This window comes from Pantherophis guttatus, chromosome 7 (assembly GCF_059756535.1).
Source record: "Pantherophis guttatus breed Tessera chromosome 7, ASM5975653v1, whole genome shotgun sequence".
Classification (NCBI taxonomy): Eukaryota; Metazoa; Chordata; class Lepidosauria; order Squamata; family Colubridae; genus Pantherophis; species Pantherophis guttatus.
Window position 1 is genome coordinate 3227529 of NC_142069.1, and position 20045 is coordinate 3247573.

General features: G+C 44.4%; 2 protein-coding genes across 2 annotated transcripts in view; both read left to right on the forward strand.

The window, feature by feature from the left end:
* Positions 1–3552, forward strand: part of LOC117657141 (F-box DNA helicase 1-like) — a 53758-nt gene extending 50206 nt beyond the window's left edge. Inside the window, exon 23 of the mRNA XM_060687054.2 lies at positions 2872–3552. Coding sequence (XP_060543037.2) covers positions 2872–3033 — 162 coding nt within the window. The 3' untranslated portion in view covers positions 3034–3552. The remainder of the gene's footprint in view (positions 1–2871) is intronic.
* Positions 3553–10776: 7224 nt separating this feature from the next.
* Positions 10777–20045, forward strand: part of LOC117658817 (F-box DNA helicase 1) — a 30976-nt gene continuing 21707 nt past the window's right edge. The window contains exons 1-6 of the mRNA XM_060687052.2: positions 10777–11225; positions 12697–13211; positions 14649–14779; positions 15721–15859; positions 18307–18497; positions 19551–19655. Of these exons, the coding sequence (XP_060543035.2) occupies positions 10865–11225; positions 12697–13211; positions 14649–14779; positions 15721–15859; positions 18307–18497; positions 19551–19655 (1442 nt within the window). The 5' untranslated portion in view covers positions 10777–10864. The remainder of the gene's footprint in view (positions 11226–12696; positions 13212–14648; positions 14780–15720; positions 15860–18306; positions 18498–19550; positions 19656–20045) is intronic.

Below are 20045 nucleotides of genomic sequence, written 5' to 3' on the forward strand. Positions count from 1 at the left end.
TTTCTCTTATTTCCATTCTCCAAGTCAAATAATTATTCCAATTATGAAAGTTCCGTTGTATTCGCTTCTATTTCTTTTTTTATTTCTCCAAAAGTCAAACCTCTTGTAGACAAGAAAATCTTCCTCCACAAATTCTCACGGTTGTTATCTGTGAAGTTCACAATTTTCCAAAACAAAGAATCAAGTTGCAATGTTCCTTTTTACTCCAGATGGTGTCTCTCTGCAATCCACAATTTCCAATTGCTTAACAAGTATCCATTTTGTATCAATTACACCAGGTTCTTACTTAGCTTCTCTTTTTCTTTTTCAGTTTAAAGATATCAGATCATATTTAAAGTCCAGTCCAAATTTAAGTACCGTATTTTCCGGCGTATAAGACGCCTTTTTAAAACATGAAAATCTTCTCAAAAGTTGGGGGTCGTCTTATACGCCGGGTGTCGTTCTCCTGTAACCAGGCAGACCAGCCCGAAAGGCTCTGACGAGCCAAGCTCTGACCATCCCAGCTGAGTTGCCTGCTAATCAGGCAACTCAGCTGGGATCGCCAGAGCCATTTAAAAGGGAAAAAAACTTTTTTTCTTTTACATGGCTCTGGCAAGCCAAGTTCTGACAATCCCAGCTGAGTTGCCTGCTAATCAGGCAACTTAGCTTGGATCGCCAGAGCCATGTAAAAGGAAAAAAGTTTTCCCCCTCCAGCTTGCTTACCTTAGCTGCTAGTCGCAACGCTTGCCTTGCTTCGCTTGCCTGCAATCCATTCCATCAGCAAGCAACTCCCTGCCTGCAATCAAGCAGTCAGGGAGTTGTGGACTTCAACTCCCAGAATTCCTCAGCCAGCAAAACAAAGCTTGGGTAAGTTTTTTTCCCCTTTGGGAGCTTTAAAAAAAAATAGTTAATTGGGTTTTTTTTTAGTTGTTCTTTTTTAGACCTAGCCATTTAAAGTTTAGGAAGTTTTAAATTTAGCTTTCATAGAAAAATAAAAATAAAATAAAATAATATTTGTGCAGCTTTCTGAGATCTAGTGTGTTTCTGTAGTGTTTCACTCTAACTACACAAACACACAAAATCTCACAAAGCTGTATGTGGAATTTTGTGTGTGTAAAGTGTGAAAGTTGTTTTTTGGGGCTTTTTGTGGCTGTGTGAGGTTCCTGCTTGTTGCAGGGGCCATTTTGGGTCTAGCACAGCTGCTTTTACATTGTGGGTGAGCCAGATGATGTTTTTTAATTTTTATTTGGTGTGCGTTGGAAGAGGGGTAGTCTTATACGGCAAGTATAGCCCAAACCCTATATTTTAACAGGAAAAGTCGGGGGTCGTCTTATACGCCCAGTCGTCTTATACGCCGGAAAATACTGTAGCTCTTCTCACTTCTTTTTTCCTTTTTTCCCTTTTTATTTATACATCACTTTTTTTTTCTCTTTTTAAAGCTTATTGTCCATTCTTTTTGTTTTTTTTTTGCAATTTAAAAAGGAAAAGGAAACAAAAGGATCTCTTTATTTCTTTCCAATCCTTTGACCATAACTGATTGTTTAATGTTTCCAAATAGTTTATTGAAAAATCGATTTTCAATTGGGTTTTTATCTCTTCAAAGTTACATTTCAAGGTCTTCTTTGCCCCCATGCTCCTTAGCCGCTATTACACATTAGGGGTCTTATAATTGTAAGATGTTTCTCTTGTTGTTATTCAAGCCTGAGTTGGCTGTCACTCACCCAGCTTCAGAAAGACTCCATTCCGTTCCTCTCTTCCTCCAACTCTACACTTAGTCCAGTTGTCCCAGCTTCATGGCAGCCGCCATGGCTGCCGCCCCCTGCCGACGACTCACAGAGAGTTCCCTCTGACCTCCGAGGAACTTATCTGTTCCTCTTGCTCATCCGAGGTGCTTCTCTTTCTTCCCCGTCCCTACAGGACGGTTCTGGTCCAAAGACCCATCGGCAGCGGTTTGTCAGCGAGGTTTTCGCGGCGCTCATCAGAGCCCGCTAATTCCCCGACTGTCTCGCCATGACACCAAACCGGAAGTACGTATCTTCTTTTAGTAGGCAACTAGCTCAGGAATATAATCTAGTAAAGCCACACCTGGAATGCTGCATCCAGTTTTGGTCACTGCATTACAAAAACAAAAAATGTGGAGACTTTGAAAAAAAGACAGAGAAGAGCAAGTAAGATGATGAAAGGCCCGGAGACTAAAACCTGTGTTTCTGGTCAACTTCTCTTACAAGCAGGAGATGGAAATATTTCCCTCTCTTGCCTTTGTTCCTCGCAGCGATGGTTTGGAGACAGATTGCTCCCCATTCGGAGTCACACATGGAGTGTGGGGTCCTTGGTGCTCTCTGAGCCTGGTTGTTTTCTTGCAGACATTTTATTACCCAACTAGGTAACATCATCAGTGCTAAAAAGCTTGTGCTAGGAGGCTTCTAACTGAGGTTGTTACCTGTTGGGTAATAAAATGACTGCAAGAGAGCACCAAGGACCCCACAGTTCTCCTCCTCCTTCTCTGACACCTCTCCCTTTCTAGCATTGATGATGTTACCTAGTTGGGTCACAAAACATCTGCAAGAAAACAACCAAGGACTCCACAGTCGCCTTCCTCCTCCTCCTCCTCCTTCTCCTCCTCCTCCTCCTCCTCCTCCTTTCTACAAGCCTTACTCCCTTGTAGCATTGAGGATGTTACGTAGAGGGTCATGAAACATCTGCAAGAAATTCACCAAGCTCAGAGAGCACCAAGGACCCCACAGTTCATCCCTAAGCTACAAATATTCTCTTCTATAGTAACCCCAGAATCAGGACGATGCTATTTAGAGCCACGTCCCACGAACGCTGGTGGGGGGAGATTGTCTGTATTGCGAACCTCACTTTTTTCCCCCCTCAACTTCTTTCCGGCAGGTGGACAACACCGAAAGAAAGGGATTTTTGTGTTCTTCTTGTGCGCGCAGTTTTGGCCCCATTGCACAGCTCACAGGATCTTCCAGGGCGCAGGGCCCAGCCCGTCTCCCAGAAACCATTGAGGTTCCCTCCGAGGTCCACATCCTCCTTGAAGATTTTTAAGTACTTCAAACAAACAAAACAAAAATTGCACTGGGTGTTTTTCAAAAGAAAGCAAGGAATGTAGAAAGGAAGGTTATCCTCTTGATGTGGGATTGATGCTCTTGTTGTGCTGCCTGGAGAGTCAGAATCATCAGAATAGAGCTCCAAGGGACCTTGGAGGTCTTCTAGTCCACTACCACACACACCCACCCACCCACCCCTTGCTCAAGCAGGCAACTCTATCCCTTTTCAGACAAGTGGCTGTCCAGTCTCTTTTTAAAAACCTCCAGTGATGAAGCCCATACAACATCCGGTGGCAAGCAGTTCCACGGGTTAATTGCGCTCACGGTTAGGACGTTTCTCCTTAATTCCAGGTTGCTTGTCTTAATGGAATGGAATACAATAGAATAGGAATAGAATATAAATGTATAGAATAGAATTAGAATTAAAATTAGAATAAGAATAGGAATAAGAATAAGAATAGAATAGGAATAGAATAGAATAAGGAATAGGAATGGAATGGAATGGAATAGAATAGAATAGAATAGAATAGAATAGAATAGAATAGAATAGAATAGAATAGAATAGAATAGAATAGAGGATGGGGATGGGGATGGATAGAATAGAATATGGAATGGAATGGAATAGAATAGAATAGAATAGGAATAGAATATAAATGTATAGAATAGAATTAGAATTAAAATTAGAATAAGAATAGGAATAAGAATAGAATAGGAATAGAATAGAATAAGGAATAGGAATGGAATGGAATAGAATAGAATAGAATAGAATAGAGGATGGGGATGGATAGAATAGAATATGGAATGGAATGGAATGGAATACAATAGAATAGGAATAGAATATAAATGTATAGAATAGAATTAAAATTAGAATAAGAATAGGAATAAGAATAAGAATAGAATAGGAATAGAATAGAATAAGGAATAGGAATGGAATGGAATAGAATAGAATAGAGGATGGGGATGGGGATGGATAGAATAGAATAGAATAGAATAGAATAGAGGATGGGGATGGATAGAATAGAATATGGAATGGAATGGAATAGAATAGAATAGAATAGAATCAGGAATAAGAATAGAATAGAATAGAATAGAATAGAATAGAATAGAATAGAATATATGGAATAGAATGGAATAGAATAGAATAGAATAGAATAGAATAGAATATATGGAATAGAATGGAATAGAATAGAATAGAATAGAATAGAATAGAATAGAATAGAAGGGTTGGAAGGGACTTTGGAGATCTTCTAGTCCAGGGGTGTCAAACTCAAAGCCCGGGGGCCAGATCCGTCCCATGGGATGCTTAGATCTGGCCTGCAGGGCCGCCCTGAAAACAGCAAAAGATCAGCCTGGAGCGCCTCTGCCAGCAAAAATGCAGCTTGGAAGGGCCGCTGACGGCCTTTCAAGCTCTGTTTTCACTGGCAGAGGGTTGCAGCCAGGGGTGAAATCTACTTACCGTCCCAACCAGTTCGGAAGTGCGCGTGCACGGACCCTCTGCGCATGCGCAGAGGGTAAAAAGACAGTTTACTTCCTGGTTAAAACCAGGAAATAATGACAACCGGGCAGATGGACGGAGCCTCGTGCCGCCATCGCTACCGGTTCAGCCGAACCGGTTCGAACTGGGTGCATTTTACCCCTGGTTGCAGCCGAAATGGAACTCGGGAGCCTGTTTTCACCGGCAGACCACTTGCGCACCCCTGACAGGAGTGACGTTGAGTCGGCCACTCCCACCCTGTCCCCCCTCCCAAGGTCAAACACAACCTTGATGTGGCCCTCAATGAAATCGAGTTTGACACCCCTGGAATAGAATATAAAATATGGAATAGAATTAGGAATAGAATAGAGTATGGAATGGGATAGGAATAGAGCTGGAAGGGACCTTGGAGGTCATCTAGTCCAGCCCCCTGCTCAAGCAGGAGAATACATACCCTTTCAGACAAATGCCTGTTCACAGTTGTTTTACTGGGGATGCGTGTACTGCTGTCCTTACAGCCTGAACATTTTTTCCAAGAGGCAACTGGACTTTCTGGTTTTTCTTTGAAGACGTTTCGCTTCTCATCCCAGAAGCTTCTTCGGTTCTGATGTCTTCAAAAGGAAAAAAGGAGAAAGTCCACTTGCCTCTTGAAAAAAAAATCACTTTTTGGAACAGCCATGACCTGGAGGACTGAGAATCTCCATAGACATTTCTCAGACTCCAGGGCTGGTGGTTCTCTTGGCTGAAATTTCCTACATCTGCCATCATATCAAAAGGACTGGCAATAGCCCTTAAGACTTATATACCGCTTCACAGTGCTTTTACAGCCCTCTCTAAGCGGTTTACAGAGTCAGCCTCTTGCCCCCAACCATCTGGGTCCTCATTTTACCCACCTCGGAAGGGTGGAAGGCTGAGTCAACCTTGAGCAGGTCAGGATCGAACTCCTGGCAGTGGGTGGAGTTAGCCTGCAATACTGATTCTAACCAATGCACCAGCATGGCCCTTCCTTCCTTCCTTCCTTCCTTCCTTCCTTCCTTCCTTCCTTCCTTCCTTCCTTCCTTCCTCTCCTTTCCTTAGCATTTAGCAATAGCACTTAGATTTATATACTGCTTTATAGTGCTTCACAGCCCTCTTTAAGCAGTTTAGAGAGTCAGCCTTTTGCCCCCAACCATCAGGGTCCTCAATTTACCGACCTCAGAAGGATGGAAGTCTGAGTCGACCTTGAGCCGGCCAGGATCGAACTCCTGACTGTGGGCAGAGTTAACTTGCAATATAAATAGTCCTCGATTTACAACAAACTCTGTTTATTGACCATTCAAAGTTACAACGGCACTTCTGACAAGCAAAGGAGGAGGATGACCGCTTTCAAACGTAAAACTTTTGCGCCATCCCCATGGTCATGTGATTGAAATTTGGACGCTTGACAATTAGTCACTAAATGAACTGTTGTAAATCGAGGACTGCCTGTAGATTTAACTGAGGAGGCCTCTTTGCATTCTGGTGGAAACGTGTTTGAGTTTTTAGGCCAATTTATCAGCCACTGACTCTCCGTACCGAGAGAAAAATGGAAAGCATCAAAATGTTTTAATTCTGGTTCCCTTCGTGGCCTTCCATGGTGGGAGAGGCTGTTTCAATGCTCCTCAAAATCAGACAATCTGCTTTTTTTATATCTGCTAAAAGTTTTTTTTTATAGATTTAAGCCATTCCAGCAATCTTGCACTAACGCCAGGGCCCGGCAGCTGCACTTTTTATAAAGAGAGTTTTTTTAAAGTATTTTTGCTATGAAAAAGAGGTAAAAAAAATAAGGTCATCCTTCCAAATGATGTTAGAAAGGGAAGGAAACTCTCTGTCGCTTTCCAATAACTCTTTAGCACTTTCTCATTTGTTCTTCGGGAACAAAGTAATATTTGCACTATTTTTTGAAATAAAAATTGTTCTGGTTAAATGGTGAGAAGTGTACTTTGCTTGCTTATAATGTTATTAATGGATCTGACCCCCCCCCATCAATAAATAAACCAGTAATTGATATGAGTCACAATGGTTTGATGGTTTCCTTCTTCATGAAATATGGATGGATGGATGATAGAGATGATTGATAGATTGATAGATAGATAAATAGATAGATAGATAGATAGATAGATAGATAGATAGATAGATAGATAGATAGATAGATAGATAGATGATAGATAGATAGATATAGTTATGGGAAAGATTTTATCCTATAACTATATCATCTATCTATCTATCTATCTATCTATCTATCTATCTATCTATCTATCTATCTATCTATCTATATCATCACCTATCTAAATCTATCCCTATCTAAATGATAGATAGATGATAAAATGATTGATAGATATAGATAAGAGTGGATGGATGGATGAAATATAGAAGGATGGATGGATGGAAGATGATAGATTGTATTGGATAGAAGAGAGTTACATAGAGTAATGGATGGAGTAGAGGATGGATGAAAACTGATAGAAGATGGATGGATAGATGGACGGATGGATGGATATACACACACACTATGGATGAAAAACAATCCATTGGCCACTAGATGGCAGGAGAGAGATATAGAAGGGAAGATTGTGTTACACAGACATAAAATTATTTTGGAACTGCTCCATCTCTTTGTAGAGTTACATGTCGAGCAGATTTTTAAAACACACTTCAAAGTCCAGCTTGATTCCTGCTGATTTCTGGGAGGCCTCCCGGAAGCCTTCCTCGACAGTTTTCCTTTTAACTTCTCAGTTGCCTTTAGAGCCCTGGGGTTTTGCACCCCCTCCTCCCACCCAGCGAGCCGGATCTGATCCCACCAATTTTTTTTCCAAGCTCAGCCAATATCAACTTGGGGCTGCCAAACTCTCAGTTTAAAAAGACGATACTCTTGGTTGCATCCCTGCCGAGGGGACCTCATGAAGACTATTCCTTTGGCCTTCTCGGTCCCCTCTCTCCATTAAAAGAATCGTATTAAGAATACTATTAATTCTTAATACTTTTAAGAGTTATATTTCAGACTCCATACTTTCTTCCTATTTTTTTATAGAGAAATAATTAAATGTATTTTGTTAAAAGAGTTAACTCCAGGTCGTCCTCGACTTAACGACCAGAACGGAGCCCAAAATTTCTGTCGCTAAGCGAGACAGTTAAGTGAGTTTTGCCTCATTTTACAACCTTTCTGGCCCCAGCTCTTTAAGTGACGTGGCTTTCTCACACTTATGACCGTCGCAGCATCTCCACGGTCACGTGATCAAAGTTCAGACCTTTGGTGACCGACTCGTATTTATGACGGTGGCAGCGTCCCGGGATTCCCCTTTGGCAAACGTCTGACAAAGCAAAGTCAGTGGGGAAGCCAGATTCGCTTAACGACCATGTGACCCACTTAACAACTGCAGTGCCTCACTTAACAACTGTGGCGAGAAAGGTCGTAAAATGAGGCAAAACTAATTTAAGAAATGTTGGTTAGCAACAAAGGTTGGCACAATTGTGGTCGTAAGTCGAGGACTGCCTATAATGGGTCCCTATTTGGACTCGAACCAGGGACAAAGTCATATCGGGATTTTTATCCTCCCAGAATGCTCTGCGGCAGACCTCAAAGGAAGGGCTAAATTCCTCCTTCCCCCCCCAAGCGCGCGGGATAACCGGAAGCGAGTCCTGCGCGGTACTCTATGCTTGTAGTTTTTCTGCATTTCTTTTAAGGAGGGGGCGGGCCCGTCCAATCGCTCGCGACTTTTCATTGGTCCGCACCGGGCAACTCTTCTGCAGTAAGGAGGAGGAGGAGGAGCAATGAAGAAGCGAGCTCTGCGATAGGGCGGCAGAGACCCATCCGTCGTGTGGGCAAAGAGGCGGGGTTTTCGTTTGGCCGAAGCGCCATCAGGTTAGATTGCGCGCTGGCTGGGAACGAGTTGCGGTGCGCGTGCAATGTTTGCAAATTAGGCGGAAGTCAAAGTAAGTTCAAGTTGTCAACTTTAAATTAAAATGCAATTAATTTGCTAATTAGATTCTTGGTATTGGGAGCTGGGAAAGCATTGTCATCCGGGCAGAATTATTTCCCATTCCGGATTTTGGAGGAAAGTAATTGAATTTCTTTGGGTGGGGTGGGGAAAAAAAATGAAAGTCAGTTGCAACCCTACCATCGTCAACCTGGCGCCCTCCAGATATTGGGGGGGGAATTACACGTCCTATCATCCCCTGCATGCAGGGTGGGGGATTCTGGGAGTGGGAATCCACAAGTCTTAAAGGTTGAAAAACGGCAGCTTAAGGCACTTGAAAAGGAAGGGCTTGTTAATGGGATGCCTTAAGGCAGTGCTTCTCAACCTTGGAAGCTTGAAGATGGGTGGACTTCAACTCCCAGAATCCCCCAGCCAGCGCTGCTGGCTGGGGGATTCTGGGAGTTGAAGTCCACCCATCTTCAAGCTTCCAAGGTTGAGAAGCACTGCCTTAAGGGCAAGGATAGAGGAAATTAAAATCTCTTTCCAGGCAGCCAGAAGTTCAGTTTTATTACTGTTGAGCCAGCCGGACTCGCTTGGGAGAGGGAGATGGGCGGCATGTATGAATGAAACAGGCAAACAACGATGATCCCTTTGCATGAAAGGCCAACCTGGGCACTGAGAGAGGGCTTGTATAGGGGTGTGTGTAGGGGTGTGTGTGTGGGGGGGGTATGGGTTTATATATATTTTCTTTTGAGAAATAGAAATATAGCATATATATCCCTGTCTTTCTCCCTCTCCTCTCCCCCCGCTCTCTAGTGTGTTTGTGTATGTGTGCGCACATACATGTATGCGCACACACAGTCTACGATCATAGACAAAACGCTCTCTTTGTCCGTCTATTTCCACCCACCCACCCTCTCTCTACCAATCTATCATGTCTCTCACCTGTCTGTCTGTGTTGTCTTTTTATCATCCCTATCCCTATCTATCTATCTATCTATCTATCTATCTATCTATCTATCTATCTATCTATCTATCTAGTCTCTATCATCTGTCTGTGTTGTCTATCATCTCTATATCCATCCATCATCATCTATCATCCATCCATATCTATCTATTTACCTACCTACCTACATCTATCAATCAATCTATCAATCATCTGTCTGTGTTGTCTATCATCTCTATCATCCATCCATATCTACCTACCTACCTACCTACCTACATACATCTATCAATCATCGGTCTGTGTTGTCTATCATCTTTATCATCCATCCATCCATCCATCCATCCATCCATCCATCCATATCTATCTACCTACCTACCTACCTACATCTATCAGTCATCTGTGTTATCTATCATCTCTATCATCCATCCATCCATATCTATCTATCTATCTATCTATCTATCTATCTATCTAGTCTCTATCATGTCTGTGTTGTCTATCATCTCTATCATCCATCCATATCTATCTATCTATCTATCTATCTATCTATCTATCTATCTATCTATCTATCTATCTATCTAGTCTCTATCATCTGTCTGTGTTGTCTATCATCTCTATATCCATCCCTCATCTATCATCCATCCATATCTATCTATCTATCTACCTACCTACATCTATCAATCAATCAATCAACCATCTATCTGTATTGTCTATCATCTCTATCATCCATCCATATCTATCTATCTATCTATCTATCTATCTATCTATCTATCTATCTATCTATCTATCTACCTACCTACCTACCTACCTACCTACCTACCTACCTACATCTATCAATCATCTGTCTGTGTTGTCTATCATCTCTATCATCCATCCATCCATCCATCCATCCATATCTACCTACCTACCTACCTACCTACCTATATCTATCAATCATCTGTGTTGTCTATCATCTCTATCATCCATCCATCCATCCATCCATCCATCCATCCATATCTATCTATCTATCTATCTATCTATCTATCTATCTATCTATCTATCTATCTAGTCTCTATCATGTCTGTGTTGTCTATCATCTCTATCATCCATCCATATCTATCTATCTACCTACCTACCTACCTACCTACCTACCTACCAATCATCTGTCTGTGTTGATTATCATCTCTATCATCCATCCATCCATCCATATCTATCTATCTATCTATCTATCTATCTATCTATCTATCTATCTATCTATCTATCTATCTATCTATCTATCATCTATCTATCTATCTACATCATCTACATCGCCTGACTATGGTAACTAAATATAAATGAAATCATGGGGGAATGCACCAAACCTCACATATTTTAACAACCATTTTGCTTGGAAGCCAAACCACTTTTTTTCATTGGTTACATTTATTTGCCTCCTATCTCGCTACTCTGTGCTGAACTATATTACTATGCTGTGCTATTAGGCTACTCTGAATTCTTCATGCTGAGTGATGGTCGGATGAACCCTGCTGGATGGCTTAAAATGCGATTGGCAGTGGCCACACTTAAACCATCAATTGCGGTTTGCAGAGGGTTGGGGTCTGGGTTTGCAATGGGTCCCTGTTTTTTGTCTTTCATTAAGAGGTCTTCTCTTATCCAGTGCCGTTTTTCGGGGGGTTTTCTTGTTGGGTCAGTGAGGTCTTTCAAGCAACTCCGCCTGACAGTGAGCGATTGTGAAGTTCTTCGGCAGAGCCCAGAAGGCACGGCCGCCCTGACGCAGCCCCTCAGCCAGAGACCGGGCAGCCGAGATTCCTGTAGGCGCCTTGGCCCAACTCCTCGGAGGAGGAAGAAGTGTTCCAAAGGTGTGATGAGTTGTGATATTTGCAATGTGTTGCAAGAAGGCGCTTTCTTGAAAAGATCAGTGAAAGGTTTCGGGGGCACATGCCGCATCGGATGCTTTGGTTAGAACCCACAAAAGTGGTGTTGTGTTGTTGCAATGCAAGATGGAGGCTGTGTCGCAGCAGTTAGGTGCTGCGTTTGTCCCCTGTTGTTAGAGCTCGGCTCCCTGTTTATATAGCCACGTGCATACAGACAGCAAACCCCACCTCCTTCTGGCACTGATAATGTTACCTAGTTGGATCATGAAACGTGCATGAAGATCACTAAGGCCGGAGAGCACCAAGGATCCCTTCCTTCCTTCCTTCCTTCCTTCCTTCCTTCCATCCATCTTTTCCTTCCTTCCTTCGTTCCTTCCTTCCATCTTTTCCTTCCTTCCATCTCTTCCTTCCTTCTTTCCTTCCTTCCTTTTCTTCCTTCCTTCCATCTTTTCCTTCCTTCCTTCCTTCTTTCCTTCCTTCGTTCCTTCCTTCCATCTTTTCCTTCCTTCCATCTCTTCCTACCTTCCTTCCTTCCATCTTTTCCTACCTTTCTTCCTTCCTTCAGTCTTTTCCTTCCTTCCATCTCTTCCTTCCTTCCTTCAATTCCTTCCTTCCATCTTTTCCTTCCTTCCTTCCATCTTTTCCTTCCTTCCATCTCTTCCTTCCTTCCATCCATCTTTTCCTTCCTTCCTTCCTTCCATCTTTTCCTTCCTTCCTTCCTTCCTTCCTTCCTTCCTTCCTCCCTCCCTCCCTCCCTCCCTCCTCCTCCTCTTCTCCACAAACCCCACTCACTTTCAGCACTGATTATATATCCTAGTTGAGTCTTGAGACGTCTGCAAGAAAACAATCAAGCTCAGAAAGCACCAAGGCCCCCACAGCCCTCCCTCCCTCCCTGCCTCCTTCCCTCCCTCCCTCCCTTCAAGTCCCTTTCCTTTCATTTTCATTTTCCTTTTCTTCCCTTCCTTCTCTTCCTCCCCCTCTCCCTCCCCCTGCCCTCCACAAGCCCGACTCTCATGTCGCACTGAAGACGTTCCATAGTTGGGTCATGAAACACTTAAATAGGAGATGTGAAAGGCAGTACAGGGTAGTCTTTGACTTACAACCACAATTGAGCCCCAAAGTCCTGTTACTAAGCGAGACGGGTGTTAAGTGAATTTTGCCCCGATTTACGACCTTTCCTTGCCCCTGTTGTTAAGCGAATCACCACAGTGGCTAAGTTAGAAAACACGGTTTTGAAGCCTCTCTGGCTTCCCCATAGACCAGTCCCAAATATGAAAAACGCTCCCTTTTTTCAGTGCTGTTGTAACTTCGAATGGTCACTAAATGGAACTTGTTAAGTCGAGGACTACCTGTACAGATACCTGCCATTGTCCACCTTGCTTTTCTTGCCAGGCGCAGTTGTCCTTTGAAGGTGCTGTCATTTGTCTTTTCTTTCTGCCTCTTGTTGGGTTTGCAGGCCACCAAAGGACCATCACAGATTACTTCAGGAGTAGATCCCACATCTCGCCATGCTCCGGTAAGATGGCGGAAAGCCAGAAACCCAAAGTTGAGGAACCTCTGGAGAACTTCGCTCTTGACGCGGCGTCCGACTCGGACGACTCTTGCAGTCTTCTTGACGATGGAAGGGACACATCGGCGGCCCCCAAGAAACGGTTACGTTTCTCCCCGGGACCTAGCGACTCCGACGGAAATGCTGGCCAGGAGGTCCAAGAACACAAACCGTGGTTGGTGAGGCTTTCTGAAGAGAGCTCAGGCGATGGACCGGTCAAGCAGGAAGAGGTGGATCCACTTCCCGATGTCCACTTTGGGCTCTTAGGAACCACATCTGGGGATGACGTACCTCAGGGGACCATGGAGAAACTGCCAGATGAAATCCTTCAACAGGTCTTTGCCCTGGTACCTCTGGTTGATCTCCTCCAGAACCTCTGTCTGGTGTGTCGACGTTGGAAGCGCATCATCTCTGACGTGAAGGTAAGGGAGGCCGTTATCTCAGGAATGGTGGACAGGACCTGAGGAAGGCCTTTGTCTCCCTTGCATGGTTTCTTCCGTGATTTAATTTATCATGGTCAGGGACATTCTTCTGCTTGGAACCCTTTTCCATTCGGCAATTATCTTTTAGCTTGGAAGGAGAAGAATAGAATGGAATAGGAATGGAAGTGGTGTTGTGGCCCGTCGGCGGCCTATGCAGCTAGTAGCTGATTCCGACAGCGAGGAGGCTGGTGTGGTGCTGCGTCATCAGCCTGTGCAGCTGGCACTCGAGTCGGACAATGAGGAGGCTGGAGAAGATGTGGTGCCAGAGACGGGGATTCAGCCAGGGCCTTCAGAACCTCCAGAAGCTCCCATAAGTGAAGAGGAAGAAGAGGAGGAGCCTCTTCTCGATGCACGGGCGCGCAGAGCTGTTAAAAGGCAGGAGTGGCTCCTCAGGAGGAGGTCTCCTTGAGAGTAAGGCTTGGGGCTAATTGGCCACTCCCTTAGCCTATTTAAGGAGGAACGCCGACTGAAGCAATTTGCAGGGAACAACTTTGTTCACTCTCCTTCGTGTCTTGTCTTGCTTATCTTATCAGCTTCCTGCAAATTGCTTCTGGGCATTCTGCCAACCATAGTAAGCTTTCAGTTATTATTCTTTGACTTCTTGGCGGCTGTTAATGCAGTTAATTACCAGCCGTTGTTGTAAAAGACTGGTTTATTTAGTAAACTAAGGTTTGAACGGACTTTGTGTGTGCTGCGTTCTTTGGGGTCCGTAGCTGGGGCAGAACAAAGGGAGGGGAGAGGAGAGGAGAGAATAATAGAAGAGAATAATAAAATAAAGTTATTATTTATTTATTTATTTATTTTATTTTATTGAATTTCTATACCGCCCTACTCCCGAAGGTCTCAGGGCGGTGAACAGCCATGAAATAAAACACATACATATACAAAATTTAAAATCGAATAAAATGAATTAAATAAATTTGGCTGAATTAATTAACCCATACTTTAAAATACCCATATTTTAAAACACATTAAAATTTAAAATTTGCACTTAAAAGGGAGAAGATTTAGGCGAGGCCAGGCGAATTCTAAAGAATTAGAATTCTTTATAGTGTAATTGGACATACCAGGAATTTGTCTTCGGTGCATAAGCTCTCAGTGTACATAAAAAGTACAAGTGATGAATCATTTGAACTCTAAATTATGGCACTTGGTGTTTGACATACCGTATTTTTCGGACTATAAATTCTTAATTTTGTGGATTCCCTGCACCGGGGGTGCTTTTGATAGCTTGGTTCCCTAAAGCGGAAAATGCATGCAGTTCACAGCGAAGGACTCGATTCAAAGCGTATAAAAATATTAAAAGGCTGGATTAAAAAATAAAAATAAGAAGCCCCCAAATCATAATATCCGATGTTTTTTGCTCTGGTTTTTCAGTTCATTCCTTGGAAGAAGGTTTACTATCAGTATTTGAAGGGAGTCGACCACGCCTCGTTGACCCTTCAAATCGTTCTGCAACGATACGGCCTAACCAAGGAGAACCCCCGATGCATGCTGGGATTTATCCGGTGAGTGGCCTTCGGTATCGCAACCGGAAACCGTCTCCTTTGCTTTCGTTAACGGGGGTATCCTGGTATACGGGTGGTCCTTGAGTTATGACCACAATGGGGAGCAGTACGTATTTTCTTTGCTAAGCGAGGCGACTGTTAAGTGTGCTTGATTTTATTATCTTTTTTTTGCCACGGTTCTTAAGTAAATCACTGACGTCTTTAAGTAAACCATTTGCGCCTTTAAGCGAATCCAGATTCCCACACTGAGTTTGCTTGTTGATAGCCAGCTGGGATGGTTGCAGATGGCGATCAGGTGACCCCATGTGCTCGCTCACACACACACACACACACACACACACACACAGAGAGAGAGAGAAGTGTGTTTTAGAGAGATTATCTGTCGAGAGAGGTCTGTTCGGTTTTGACAAAGATGGCCTCTTTGACTCCTCTTTCAAACCAGCAGTCCTCTCTGTCCAAAATGTGGAGTTTGTTGTCTTCAAAAGAGTGGCCTGTGTCTTTTAAATGGGCAAATGGGCTGCTGAATCTTATCCCGATGGGTTCGTTCTCCAATGTTGTGTCATGGGTTTGTGAAGTGGCTGTTTTGTTTCCCCAAAGTATAGATCTGCACATGGCTCACTGCATTGTACTGCATATACCATGTTGCTTAGTTTGTGTTTTATCCTTGGGGTGGACAAGCTTCTGCCTTAGTGTATTCTTGGGTTTGAAGTGTGCGTGTATGTTGTGTTGACTGAAGAGCCTCCTGACCTTTTCCGATATGCCGGCAACGTACGGAATGACAATGTTGCTTCGTTTATTGTTGTTTATTGTTGCTTCGTTTATTGAAGCTTCTTGGATGAGAAGCGAAACGTCTTCAAAGAAAAACGAGAAAGTCCAGTTGCCTCCTGGAAAAAGCACCTTTGGGATATCTCACCTGTCCATGTTTCTCTTCCCAAATCCAGGTGTGTGGCTGATGTTCGGAGCTGTCACTGCCGAGATCCCACCGCTGCCCTCGCATGTCTGAAACGCCACTCGCTCTTTCTCAAGGCAGAAGTCTGCATCGCCAAAAATCTTCCGGATTTGGACGGTCGCAAAGAGAAAGTAGGTTTTGGCGGGCTTAAACGCTCCCTGGAATTGAGGTTTTGGGGGGTTTCCATTGTGTTTTCCGTGGGATGTGGGTTTTCTTGCTCAGAATTTGGGGATGTCACTTAAAAGCAGGGTGGATAAAAATCAATGATTTTTTTAAAAAAAATCAAAAAAATCAGATTTTTTTGATTTAAATTGGATTTTTTTGATTTTTATCGAATTTATTTTAATAAAAAACTTTTGGGGTAAAAATCTATCGTAAGATAGTTTTCTATTTAAGATGCATAAATAATTCAGTTTATTCAGCATGAAATGGAGCTTAGTTATGTAGCAGGAGGCTGTATATTCTGCAACACTGGGACTATCGGTGAGTCAACGGTGGGTCAAAGGAGGAGCAGAGATGACAGATGCTCTTTAAAAATTATCGAATCATTAAATCAAGCCTTTTTACTAGTGATTTAAATCATGTTTTAAATTGTGATTTAAATCAACTCGATTTAAATCAAATCCACCCTGCTCAAAAGGCAATGGATTCCGAGAGAGACGGTCCTTCGACTAGTTATTCGTATAACGATAGTTATTCGTTTAGCGACAGTTTAGGGATTTGCCTGAGTGCCAGGCTTCTAGGAACTCTGCTGCTTTTTGGACTCAGTTTGTCTAGGATGCTCACCGTTTTCCAGTTGAAACTATGGCGAAGTCTGTCCTTGTGTGGTACAATTAAGGAGTGAACCCATTTCCCCACAAGGTAACATCATCAATGCCTGGTTGGGACATTTAACGTCTGCAAGAAAAGAGCCAAGATCAGAGAGCATCAAGGACCCCATAGTTCTTTTCCTCCTCTTCCTCTTCCTCCTCCTCCTTCAGCACTGATGATGTTACTTAGTTGGGTCAGGAAACGTCTGCAAGAAAAGCTCAGAGAGCATCCAGGACCCCACAGTTCAACTCTTGAGTTACAAACATTCTCTTCTACTACCAGTAGTTTATACGTTGCAGTCCTCGGAACATGGGTGCAAAGTTCTTGGACCACGCTAAGCGAAAAGATTGAACTTTTGCAGCCTTCTCTGAATTCAGCTTTTAAGGAAGGGCCGTTCCCAAGTGGTTATCAGTTGCAAACAGGCTGGCTCCTCCCTCCCCACTTAGGCAGATAGAATTTCCTCCTAAGTTCCTCTAAGGGTGTAAACGATAAGCATTGAAGTCAGAGAGAAGCAAAGATGCAGTTTAACATCGTTCTTAACAATCAATTGAACGACTCTTTTAGGAAGGCAGGGAAGCGCTTAAAAGGGAGACTGGATTAGGAATTTTTATTATCTTTGTTCAGTCTTGCAGTACCGTATTTTTCGGAGTTATGAGACGCTCCGGAGTATAAGACTCACCGTTCTGTCCCCTCCCACGAGTGGCCTTGCAGAAGCTCAAATAGCCCGGCAGTAACAAACGCAGGCTGGAGAGATTGAAGCTGGCCCTTTAATAAACAGTTCTCCTCCTCCATCTCTTCCTCCTCTTCCATCTCTTCCTCCTCCTCCATCTCTCATCCTCCTCCCACTCTTCTCTCCTCTCCTCCATCTCTTCCTCCTCTTCCATCTCTTCTTCCTCCTCCATCTCTCTTCCTCCTCCCATTCTTCTCCTCCTCCTCCATCTCTTCCTCCTCTTCCATCTCTTCCTCCTCCTCCATCTCTCTTCCTCCTGCCACTGTTCTCCTCCTCTCCTCCATCTCTTCCTCCTCTTCCATCTCTCTTCCTCCTGCCACTCTTCTCCTCCTCTCCTCCATCTCTTCCTCCTCCTCCATCTCTCTTCCTCCTCCCACTCTTCTCCTCCTCCTCCATCTCTTCCTCCTCTTCCATCTCTTCCTCCTCCTCCATCTCTCTTCCTCCTCTATCTCTCTTCCTCCTCCCACTCTTCTCTCCTCTCCTCCATCTCTTCCTCCTCCTCCATCTCTCTTCCTCCTCCCACTCTTCTCTCCTCTCCTCCATCTCTTCCTCCTCCTCCATCTCTCTTCCTCCTCCCATTCTTCTCCTCCTCCTCCATCTCTTCCTCCTCTTCCATCTCTTCCTCCTCCTCCATCTCTCTTCCTCCTGCCACTGTTCTCCTCCTCTCCTCCATCTCTTCCTCCTCCTCCATCTCTCTTCCTCCTCCCACTCTTCTCCTCCTCTCCTCCATCTCTTCCTCCTCCTCCATCTCTCTTCCTCCTCCCACTCTTCTCCTCCTCCTCCATCTCTTCCTCCTCTTCCATCTCTTCCTCCTCCTCCATCTCTCTTCCTCCTCTATCTCTCTTCCTCCTCCCACTCTTCTCTCCTCTCCTCCATCTCTTCCTCCTCCCACTCTTCTCCTCCTCCTCCATCTCTTCCTTCTCTTCCATCTCTTCCTCCTCCCTCTCCTCCTCCTCCTTTATCTCTCCTCCTCCTCCTCCTCCTCTGTCTTCCTCTGTTTCCCTCACCCCTATAATGATTCACTCCATGTTCTTCCAGCCGGCCTACGTTCGGGCAGTGATGGCGGCCATTGTGCTCTTTGCTGGAGGCGTTTGTGACATTCAGGAGCTGGTGGGCTGTCTTCAAAGACCCAGCTCCCCCATGTCGCTGATGGACATCCTTGAGGTGTTGTATTCCACGGCAACCCTACTTTACGCCATGCGGAAGAATGAGGTCCAGATCAGTAACCGGTAAGTTTGCAAAGGGTCAGGAAGGCTCCTAGGACTGATACCTGTAGTTTACAGCAGTAGTAAAACTAGGAGTATCTTCTGTTAGGGAGGGCTGTGCACGCTTTGGAAAAAAAGTACACAATCTAGCATGAGAGCCACTTTGGGTCTCCGGGTTAGAAAGGTACCGGACTAGAAAGCAGGAGACAGCTAGGTGACTCTGGACAATCAGTAGGGGACGGTGAGTTCTAGTTTCACTTTAGAAGCTGAATGGATAACTTTGGGCCAGTCACCAGGAGACAGCGAGTTCTAGTCCCGCCTTAGGCATGAAAGCCGCCTGGATGACTTTGGGCCAATCACCAGGAGACAGCGAGTTCTAGTCCTATATTCACTATGAAAGCTCTCTGGGTAACTTTGGGCCGATCACCAGGGGACAGTGAGTTCTAGTCCCGCCTTAGGCATGAAAGCCGCCTGGATGACTTTGGGCCGATCACCAGGGGACGGTGAGTTCTAGTCCCGCCTTAGGCATGAAAGCCGCCTGGATGACTTTGGGCCGATCACCAGGCGACGGCGAGTTCTAGTCCTGTCTTCACTATGAAAGCTCTCTGGGTAACTTTGGGCCAATCACCAGGGGACGGTGAGTTCTAGTCCCCTCTTTGCTATGAAAGTTGGCTGGGTGACCTTAGACCAGTCCACAGGAGATGGTGAGTTCTAGTCCCACTTTAGGATGAAGCCAGCTGAGTGACTTGGAGCCAATCACCAGGATGCAGTGAGTTCTAGTCCTGCCTTAGGCATGGAAGCCAAATGGGAGACTTTGGACTTCTCTCTCTCTCTCTCTCTCTCTCTCTCTCTCAGCCCAACCCACCTCACAGAGTTATTGTTGTGGGGAAAGTAGGAAGAAGAAGCTGTATATTGTATATTGAATTAGACGCAGGAATCATAAAGGCAGGATACCAATAAATAAATAAAAAATAAAACACCTACTCGTTAAAGCAGCTGTGACTTTGCTCAGGCAAAGTTTAGAGTTTTTACTCTTGAGGTACGTTTTCACTCTCCCCATTTTCTGTGTCCTTTTAGGCTTCACTACAATGTTTTTTATTGCCTGTATCACCTGGAAACTTTTCCCTTCAGCCCGGCTGTCAAACATAATCCCAAATTATCCAGCGGCAAAAGAGGCCTCAGGTGGGTACATTTGACTTTGTAGGTTAATACAGGTAGTGCTCGACTTACAACGGTTTGTTTAGTGACCGAAGTTGCAACAGCACTGAAAAAAAAAGTGACTCACGACCGTATTTCACCCGGTTTACGACCGTTACGGCATCCCTCTGGTGACATGCAGGGGCAGTATTCACTTACTTTCCCTACCAATTCACAAATGTGAGCGCACGCACCGTGTCCACCAGTGGTGGGTTCCTCCCGGTTCGGCCCGGTTCCACCGAACCGGTAGCGGTGACAATATGACATCACCGAACTGGTTCTGCCCCCCGCTCTCCCCTGTCCCCCACCCCCCCACGTTATTCTTACCTTTTATACCTCCCCCCCCAATCTATTGCTGCCTCCTGAGTCCCAGCT